Source organism: Pteropus alecto, unplaced genomic scaffold, assembly GCF_000325575.1.
Source record: "Pteropus alecto unplaced genomic scaffold, ASM32557v1 scaffold196, whole genome shotgun sequence".
In the NCBI taxonomy this organism is placed as follows: domain Eukaryota; kingdom Metazoa; phylum Chordata; class Mammalia; order Chiroptera; family Pteropodidae; genus Pteropus; species Pteropus alecto.
The window spans coordinates 4,688,657-4,699,758 of NW_006439717.1; the positions used below are offsets into that span (position 1 = coordinate 4,688,657).

Genomic DNA, 11,102 nt, shown 5'->3' on the forward strand with positions numbered 1-11,102 from the left:
ATAGATAGACAGTAAGTGATTTTTTTCCCTCTCTGGTATTAAATGAGGGGTGAAAGAAAGTGCCATCATGATGTCCTCAGAATTCCCTGCCACTTCAGACTTGAACAGAGTCTGTGACCTTTGTCTTCTGAAGGAGGAGGGATGGTAAAACTGGAGCAATGTGCTGTGAGACTGGCCAGCCTTCCTCAGCTCTTTGATTAATGGCACAGAGTGTGGCAAATTTGTGGATACGTGACAATGGTGTTGCATGAGACACCCAGTGCTTTTGTTTTAGGCACATACTCCTGACAGAGCTCTCCTCTGCTCTTATCAATATAAAGGGCCAGCTCAATAATGTTATTGTATGTATTTCTCTTATATTAACTTTTAAAATATCTATTTGACAAAAAATTAGTAACTTTAACCTTGACTTATATATATTTTTGTCCTCTTTGTGAGGTATACCACAGAACAAGAAAAAGTCAAGACTGCCTAGAAAATTGAACCTAGTAGACCTCGACACTCAGTAGTGTGAGGGCCAAAGAATACTTGTCAGATTGGTCGATATCAGCCTTGCCTGTGTGTGCCTTTTAAAACCATAGGAAAATTATGAATTATTTCCATTAAAGGAAAATTCTCTATTTCAGAAATACATTAAAAGGCGCACTTTTATTGGAAATGTAAATAGTCATTTGCATTTCTATGACAGTCGCCAACATTGATATTCATTACATGATGAGAATTCTATAGACAAATGAAGGTCAATGCTTCTTTAAACTCCTCTCACAAGAAAAGCTATTATTTTGCTAATGTTATCAATGCACACATATGTAGACATATAAATATTTATACAGAAACTTATTGTCTAGTCAGTGAACAGAAATGGGAATAAAAATGATGTGCTCTGGGAATTCTCCCTGTGTGACTGTACTTCCAAAGCAGGAGAGCACTGTGTCTTTGCCATTCCTACCCCTGTGTCTAGTGGGGAAAGGTCAATATTTCACATAACATAAGCAGAAAGGGACTGGGATTCCCCCTGTTTACAGAAAGGAAAAGATGAGAGGCTCCAGAAGGTTAAGTGACTTAAGATCACATTACTGAGTTAAACCTAACACACAGCTTTCTTGACTCTCAATCCAGTCCTACTTCTGTGATATTGGAAGTACAGATCAGAGTAGTAATCTACAGTACAGGGAAAGGTAAAGAGTTATCAGGTTAGCTAGTAGAAAGAGAAGGCATTACAGTAGTAAACTGAGGAGTAACTATGAAGATCAACCAGATCTTAGAGAAAAAGACCACAGGTTGAATTGTGGAAATATTTGTACTTCCCCAAACCACAAGAGGAAGGCAGATAAGTGCATGGTAGAAATCCAACCAGGAAGAGTAAAGGTTTTAGGTCAAAGCTTCACCATACATTTGCCTTTCCAGGGTGCCCTAAGAATTGGACTCCACCTTTCGGTTCTAGAGAAAAAAATCCTAATAAAAATGTAACCAGTAAATAGAGACAAAGTCATATATGGCCTAGGAGACGCTGTCTTGAGGGAAAGTCTGAGGAGGAGTTGGATGGAGTTAGGTCACAATCAAATAACAATGTCATCATGGGAAAGAAAAGGATTTATGTATCAAATGGCTGACTTTAGCCTGCAAAGTGCAGAGCAAGCTCCTAGGTCTTATTGGTCTGCTGCTTCCCCGCTGACTTTTATCAGGGTCAGTGTTAGACAGAAGTCAGGAAGCAATGTACCATATTGTCACAGTCTATTCTAGCACTGACAAATGGAAGGACACTCTAGACACTCTGGAACCCAGGCCTTGGATAAGGCAGAATGCTCACTCACGCTCCTGGGGTTCCACAGAGGGGTGGGGAAACAGGCAGTCTGAAGCTTGGATCAATGACCTGCCCTTGCCATCTCTTCAAAGGACTGGGCTCAGCCAAGGGGATGAGGGCCCCAAAACATGAACAAAAATAATAAAACACTTAGGTCTATATTACACTTCAGCATTTTACGTCTTGTCACAACTCCACACATTTAATCTTTACAGAAAACCTGTAACACAGGTAGGAACTATCAATCCTTTTTAAGAAATGTGCACACTAAGGCTCAGAAGATTGTAATACTACTTGTGCAAGGTCAAATCGTAGATAGCAAGGTCAGAGGATCGACATTTCTGAACTTTCGATCCAATTTTCTTTTGCATTTATTAAGCAGATTTACTGTAAAATAGAGTCAAAAAGCACAATCCAGTTAATGCAGAAAAATTTTTTAAAGGTGTCACCTCAAACCTCATGGAAATTACATATTTAAAATTCATATATTTCCTTCTAAATATTTTTTTTCCCCAATGGAAATAGAAGTTTTTGACATGAGGCAGCCTGGTCTCAATGCCTGGCTTATTCTAATTGTTATTTCTAGAGAGTACAAATAAAATAAATTGAGTTTCAAATTTAGATTTTAAAGTTAATGGAATAAGATATCTCTGGTAATTTGTTTTGTTAACATTCTAAAATTGAACAGAGGTAAGAGAAGTCTCAAAAACTGGCTATACAAACACTTTTATGGTTACTTCATACTCTTGCAGATGATCACAATAGTAGCAGTTAAAATATAACTGTTTCCTGTTTCTAGGTAAGAAGCAAAGCTATCAATAGAAATGGCAGTAACTGTTATGACAATCTATCTGCTATATCCAGAACACATCTGTAGGGGCATGTCCCTGCCACATCTTACCAAAGGAAAGATGATACCCCCCCTAGTATTTCAAGTGAATGGATAAATAAAGATAATTAGGATTAATTGCACTTATGAAAAGTGTCAAGGAAGGCCGAAGTGTTCCATCTTTATGACAGTTGCTCTTTGCTCTCTGAGATTCTCTTATAAACTTGTAGGATCTAGAACCTTTTGGCTATATACTATATTTAAATAATCCACTGGTTAAAAACAGAAGCTTTCTTCACAGATGAGCTCAGCATGAAATATAATTTGTCTATGTGTTGCAGGTTTATAATAATAAAGACTACTAATGCATAAAAAGATTAAAACATACAACTCTCAGAACTCTTAGTTACTGTTAGGTTCAATGAGGAAAACAAATGTAGAAAACAATTTTAAAAGTCCTTAAAGAATGGTTCTTATGATCTCTTGAGACAGGACAGACAATGTTCCCTACCTGAAAATTGCAAATGTCAAAAAAACAATCTTCATAAAATTATTTAGCATTAATTTTCTATTAATTTTATAAATGTATATTTATATATATATATTGTGTGTGTGTGTGCATGGGTGTGTGTGTGTGTGTGTGTATATCTCAGTGGACAGCCATCATTAATATTATAATTGTATTATTTTTTCCTGAGGTAAATAGATATTGCATATAATCTCTGGATTTATTTATATTTATGCATTTGTTCCTCTCAAAAAGAGGTAACTATTTTGCTCTAAATCATCAAAAGCGGTGTCTATCCAACATTATGAACATGTCTCCTTCCATCTAATGTTTGAAATGGGTGAAGTTAAAATTTCTTACCATCCAAGCTGTGACAAAGTCCCCCATCCAGGTCCCTACAGCAGCTAATTTCATGAAACTTTCATTTCGGATGCCCATATAGTCTGTAATGATATAAGCTCTGTGGAAAAAAAAAAAAACACACAAGACATTTTCCAGACTCAGAGAGCCACATAGTCAAAGCTTTCTGGTTCAGCAAAATGCAAAAGGACTTTACCCACTTTCAAAAAGATTTTTGCTTTGTCTCATCACATACACTTACAAATCTGAAAGGCTAGGAAGAGCTCTGAGGGTGTCTGGATCAATTCCAATTAGACTTGACGACCGACTGTACCAATTATCATCTGCATTTCATTTTTGAGCTGTAAGACTGACAATAGCTTTTGGAAAATTAAACAAAAACACTCAGCAAAGGCATCATTTCATGCTCACTCGAGCATGAGGAGAGTGGAAACAATTCTTGAATTAGAGTAACTTGAAAGGAAAAAGAAGAGCTTACTTTCATCAGTTCTGTCAAGTCAGAACTATTGAAAAAGTGCTGTGCTGAGACTAGGCTTTAGATACCATATCATACCTGAAAAATGTTCAGAATAATGTCAAGATTTGAGAAAAATGTCCACACAATGAAGCTACTTAAAATTTGATTCAATATTCAGTTTAAATTATTACTTAAATAACAATAACAATACGATTTAATTTCATCATTCTTTTTGTTTAGTTAATTCTTATTTGCTTGCTATAACACCAATTCATATCTTCACTGCTCAAAGAGAGATTCGAAGGTACGACTAATCGTTAAATACAAGTAATGAAACCATGCTTATTGTTAAACATTTCACTTCCATGTCTCCATTTGATAGTCAAGAAAATCCTAAGTATTACTTTTCCCATTTTGCAGTTTCTCTGAAATAAAGAAAAAAACCTGGGACTCAGAAAGATCACTTAACTTGCCTAATCAATACCACATAACCGGCAAATGGGAGTTAGGAGCTAAATCCCCCACCCCTTACTTTCTCTCTCTCTCTCCCCCTCCTTCCCTCTTACTCTTAAGTTTTTTTTCCATTCAGATTCTTTTTACTTTAAATCTATTCCTTTTTTTTATATGACGATACCTGTACAATTTTAGAGTATTAGTTGAACTTCATTCTTCTTGGATTAACTTTAAAACATATAGTAAAGAATGATATGTTTGTTATTTATCTACTAAAAGTATGAAGAAGTAAATTTTTGAAGTCACTGAGAGGTAAATCATCCTTAATTTAGTTATTTATCTTCTAGAGTGATTTCATATAGTTTTGTTATCCATAAAATAAAGATATTTAAATAGTTTTATTTAACAACAAAAGTTCACCTACCTTGGAAGGTCTATATAAATATCCTAAGGTCTCATCCCAAAATTCTGGGTCTCTAATTCCATAGGTTTCCATAAGAGCCAAAACATGTATAGCTGCCATGAACTGCAAGCTTACTATGTGCCAGAGATCACTATTAACACATTAAATACTGTGTCTCCATCAACCTTCATATTAGCATAATGACATGTATTATTATTCCTGTTTCACAGATACGGAATTGAGGTTTTAGAGAGGTTTTGCTTTTTCAAGGTCAAGCATCTAGTAAATGGACAAGATTTGAATTTAAATTTGATTGACTCCAAAATCCGGGCACTTAATCACTATGCTAAATCCTCCTCCTACAAGTGTTAGTGAAGATATAAAAAAAAAACACAAAGGATAGCTACTCTGTTTGCCAGTAGGCAATGAAGATCACAACTTATTTCCTTTGAAGGTAATTCAGAATGAGAAGTCAACAGTAGCATCCACAAGCTGCAACTCTCCAGTGCTATCATCAAGTCTTGGACTCCCACTGAGTCACTAATCTAAGAAGCCTCTACTTGAAACTCTTAACTTGGGGTCCCCCAAGTTAACTTTTACAGCCTGGTTTCACTCCCTTCAGTACCATTACTACTGAACAGTTCGTGGGCAGTGAACTCAGTGTAGTGCAGAGTATTAGCTTTGGTAATTGTCCAGATTTCCTAATGACACCTAGTCTCAAAAATGTGCTCAATACCACATCCCAATCTGTTCACTTTGCCAATTAATTCTATAACATATTGGGCTAGGGTAGAAATTTCAGGGTACATTCCTTTTGGTTGTATAGATGTGTATAACAGAAGACATCATTCTCTATTTCAGTCTCTAAAATCAGAGATGAGATGGATAAACTTGCAACAAATCAATGATCCAGCCAGAAACAACAAAAAAAATCTAAATAAAATATTAAAATTAGCCCCAAAATCTGCATCTGAGAGCTAATGGAGCAATGAGGACTAGAACAAACAAGATACTGGACTGGAGAAAACTGTGAAAAGGTTAGCTATACTTTCTCTGGGGACACTTGCTGATGCTAGACTTTGCCTAGGCAGAAGGCAGCCTCGGTGGATTACAGAGACATGATTAGAAATTTAAGCAGCCAAGATCCTTATGAGAAAATAGGGGTCCAGAAGAGAGCACAGTACACAGCAAGTTTTCCTTTCAAGACATTTGCCAAATTATGAACTTGTTCAGTGGGGAGGCTAAGAGACTAAGCAGAAAGTCTCTGAAAAGCATAGCAGAGGTTTGGCAAATTTACCACGCTGAGGAGACTATTATAGTTCAGAATCTGACACAGGGAATGGCCCTAGAGAATACACAGAACCACAGAGGGGCTAGAGAAAACTAGAGATGAATTGGTCCTTGACAAAACTGTAAGTTGGTCCTTGCCCAGTCCATTCAATGACTGGATTGAATGGATCAGCCTCTATTCTATTTAACAAAGGAAAGAGCGAACCTTTTCCAAAAGAATAAAATATCAACTAGATCCTCTATATGTTATTATACATAACATCCATTGTTCATTCAAAAGTACTAAGATGTCAGGAAACAGGACAATACCACTGGAAACCAAGAGAGAAAACAACATTTAAAATGAGATAATAAGATCCAGGAGGAGAGGGAGTTATTTTCACTGTTGATTCCCCAGCACCTAGAGCAAAGCTTGCATATAGTAGGAGATCAACATTTGCTTAATGTATGAATTAACGAAGTGATCCAAATTATTCACATTTATTTGGATAGACCTATGTATATTGAACCTTAGAAGCGGCAATAAAATGAGATTGAATCATGAAGAACTCTTCCATAGAGGAAAACATTAAACATGTTTTTAAATTGTTTTGTGTGTTCACTTTATTTCTCCAACTACATCTGTATTTCCCTTAGGGTAGCATAGCTGTTCGACATACACCTAGAACAATATATTAGCACAAAATAAAGAAATGTCCCTCCTCTGTGGCTGTGGGCACGTACTGAGTTACTGGATGCTATCACAATACAGATGAGACAGCACAATTTATGAAATAACTAATACATTTAAAAATGAAGAGTGATATATAAAAGTGGTTATTCTTATTTTTGCTGCTTCGGACAAATATAAAGAAAAATTACAAATATGCAGACCTGTCAACATACTTCAAGTTCCTTGATTTGCATACTCATTAACATTTAACGATATTTTCTGCTCAGGTTGTAAAGGACAGAGTGTGCATACATTTATATCAGCAATTTGAACCAGTTGGAATATTACATTGGACTCTAAAGAAAAGTAAAGTTGTGAGGCTTTATACCCAATGATTTTGGAGAGTGATTCGGAATTAAATTTATATGCTAGGAGGCACCAATAAGTTTGAATTTTGTTTGGAGTTTTAGTTAGTTATTTCAACTATTCGTCTTTTGTTCGTTTTGTTTTATACTTCGGCTGGTTATTTCCACTATGCATAGATCTAGAAAATCTTGCAGTTCTACCAGCCTTCTAGGTAAATATTGATTATCGATATTTATTTTAAAGAGTCTAAATGAATTTCTTTTCAGGCTATAACGCCAGTTTTTTTTTTGTTTCTTAAGATTTCAAGCTTAACTGTCGGATTCATAACAAATGTGTAGAAATTTCAAATTACAGAAAAGATTCATAATTATCCTAACAGCCTGAAAACATGAGCTACCAAGACTATCGTACCTAGTGAAACCTATGTGCTAAACAGCTACAAACTAAACAGACTCTAACATGGACTAAATACTCAATAAAACTATAATATAATAAATTGGTCTTACAGGTGATACTCTTGATCACTAGCAACAAAAGTTTCATTTCACTTCAATTTGTTACTTAAACGTAAGTGGATACAGTCAATGCCAGGTGATTTAGGAGCTGAGTCTCTGAAAGTTTAACAGGGGGCAGTAAACATAGATCACCAAACCAATATTGATTCATGCTTCACTGAAATCCATCTGTGGCCAGCTGGATTCATAATGTCACAGCTGTCTCTCCCAGCCATGTTTGAACAACACAAACAAGACTAGGGGCTTCACACATAAGTAAATCATGGATAAGGAGTTGACTTACCTGAGTACAAACCTGAATTAAACAAAATGAAACTAAAGCAAAAACTCTAAATATTTTTATGACATCGAGGTGATACTACCACTATAAAACTCTAGGAATTAAACTTAGATTTATTATATTAACCTTTTCTCAATCTTTCTGTGTTTGTAATGAAATGATTAACAGCCTTTAATCCAGTCATTTAGACAACTATTATTCAAATACCTACATTTTAATATTTTTACTCACAATTACTAATTCTTGATTATTGAAAGGCTTTGATAGAGCTCAGTACATGTGTATGGACCTTCCAGGCAAGACCTACAGTATGGAGCTATGGAGCAAGTTCCACTGGAATGTCAAAATGCTTCAGACAATTGTTTGAAGTGGACTGAAATGATTAAAATTGGATCTGGACTTAGCTTTGTTTACAGATAAAATGCTACCTCAAATTGCCAATTTTAGCCATTCACCCTTCTAGTTTATATAAGGAAGACATATATAAGAAGACTGTAGATGGAGTTTTCATTGAATAAACCCACTGACTGTGAGTGCATCCACCATACATCAACTATTCCTTTCATCCGTTGCCTTGCTTCGGCCCATTCAATGAAATTCATTTGCATTAGATGCAAAAACCTTAGTATAATTCTGATTCCTCCCCTCCTTGACTCTCAACATTTGATTAATCATTAAGGTTACTTCTGAAAGGCTCTCAAATCTATGCTGTTTTTCTTTCATCATCATTACCAATGTCTTAACCCTGTTCATAATCATCTCTATTCTGAATTACACGATGGCCTCCTATTTCCCCTGTGACTGTCATTCCCTTATTATAGTCTTTCTATTACAACTATAGTGACTTCTGGGAATGGAATATGGTATACTGGAGGAGCAGTAGTTCTAGAACCAGAAAGTACTGGGTTTGCAAACCACCTCCCCACTCTATAACCTGTGACACAATGATCAACTCAATAATCATCTACTCCCTTACCCATAGAATAGGGACAAAAGTACCTTCTTTTCACAAGAGTTTCTCAAGAATTATATGACAAAAAGTATGTAAAGTTTCTAACACTATTTCATAATAAGCATGCAAAAAAGGGAGACCTTTGGACTCCTGGCTCCCACTTTCAAAAATAATGTAGTGGTTCACATTGTCACAGAGTAAAGCATGGATAAAGAAGACCCTCCACTCTCCACAAGCCATCTTCTTTTCTAGCTTTATCTCTTTTCATTTCATAATCTCCTTTTTCAAGCCCTGCTCCCCACCATGAAATCAATCTCACCAAACATCCGCCATTCTATAATGCACCTCAGCATCTTTGCAAGCAATGCTCTCTTTGTCTAAAATGCCATCCCCTTTCTTCTAGCCTAAGATTACTAATCCAACCTGTACACTGAGAAATCTCCTGCCATCATCCCTGAAAGCCATCCCATTCCTGGTGTTACTATAACATTTTGAATATCTTTCTATGTTAAGTAAATGTTCCAAAGTATTTTAATAATTTTCCTCACATCGCCCCTCTCTCTCAAAAGATCTGGTTCATCAAGGGTGAAGAACATGGTTCATTCTCCTAGGTAGGTGAAATTCTTTGCCCAGTGGATAGTATGATTTAAGAATGCAATAGATATTTAAATGAATGAAGTATTCAATTGATTAATGTAAGAAAATTATTTAGATCATCTGACACCAGGGCCAAACTAAGAGAAGGATAAAATGATAAAAGATAAAAACAAAGATTTGCAATATAAAATAAGCTAAAAGAAAACATCAAAGATAAGTTGTGGGCCATGTAATTATGACATTCTAACAAAGTTAGAACAAAATATCATTGTATCATTTTTATTGCCTCTTCTAGAATAAAAAGCTAGAGCCCAGAAATAATCAAATCAAAATGAAAATCTCATCCTTAACTTTCTGCAATCACACGTTGCAAATTTTATTTAATTTGAACATAAGTTAACTGACATATAATGAAAAAAAGTAAAATACTGTAAAACTTCTGCACGGTATACTGAATCTTAATGTTTTAAAATAATCATTTTAAATAAGACTAGATATCAATACATAACTTTATGCACCAATTTGCTGTACAAACAATAAAAAGCTATATAGAAGAACATTCAGTTTATCTATGTGAAAAAAGAAAAAAAATTTATTTCACTACCCTGCAAATAGATACTGCCAAACTATATTTGTTGCTTATCCTTTAAAGTAAAAATTTAGAAGTTTACAAGGTTGTAAAACAATATAGCCTCAAAACTAATTTTAAAGTTACAGAATTGTTATAGTTATACCCCAAGATTCTTTCTTACTTCAATTTTTTTTCCTCAAACTCACAAACCCTCCAGGAATATCCAACCTAATTGAATGTTCACAATGGAGCTATCTTCTACTTCTGATGAATTAAATAAACACTACCAAGACACCTATGTACCTTTACTAAAGTAACTGGGAGAATAATAGAAAGTACAAAATTTTTAAATCCTGAGTTTGTTGCTGAGAGAACTCCAATAAATCCCCAAGGGAATGCAGACGGTCACAAATTGCCTAAAATTAATTTCATATCTAACTTAATCATATTTTAAAGTTAAACGACATTCGATGTGTTTATAACTATTCAGACAAAATATATCTGAATCGTAAGAGTGAATTGCAAGTTGAGCCAGAATGGCATTAATTAATTTATCCTACATAATGTTGCTTCCTTCCAAACTAATTAGAGAGACATAAAATAGTTTACAGATTCTGCTAAGATTCTGATGCTACTCAAAGGAGGACAAAAAGCAAGTTTTATTTTAATGGGTGTGTGTCAGTGAAGGTAATTGTTCATGGCTTTTAAAAGGTCAAAAAAGATAAGAAATAATGGAATAAAAACAATGGGACATAAATGCAATAATTAACTTTTGGCAGAAACTATAATTTTTGCCTTCTGTGTAATAAAACAAACATGAAAAATGAGTCTATCTTTCGATTGCCTATAAAGTTTTCAAATTCAAAGCATTACTGCTTTGTGATGATATAATTATGCATTACCCTTTCTCTTCCCTCCCTTCCCTCCCTTTCTTCTTTTCCTCCTCTTTCTCCATCTTTTTAGATATGAATTCAACCACCTCTTTTTCTCTTCCCCCACTGCTACTCAACACTGTTTCTCAATTCTTGTTGGAGAAATTTTAAACTCCAGTGATGGGAAAGGGAA

At 35.0% G+C, this 11,102-nt stretch overlaps 1 protein-coding gene across 4 annotated transcripts in view; it reads right to left on the minus strand.

Annotated features, from left to right (window-relative positions):
• The window catches only part of TMEM117 (transmembrane protein 117), a 372,922-nt gene that overhangs the window by 172,252 nt on the left and 189,568 nt on the right, over nucleotides 1-11,102 (minus strand). For all 4 annotated transcript variants that reach the window (XM_006916877.3, XM_015593145.2, XM_015593143.2 and 1 more), the window contains one exon: nucleotides 3,502-3,601. In XM_006916877.3, coding sequence (XP_006916939.1) covers nucleotides 3,502-3,601 — 100 coding nt within the window. The remainder of the gene's footprint in view (nucleotides 1-3,501; nucleotides 3,602-11,102) is intronic.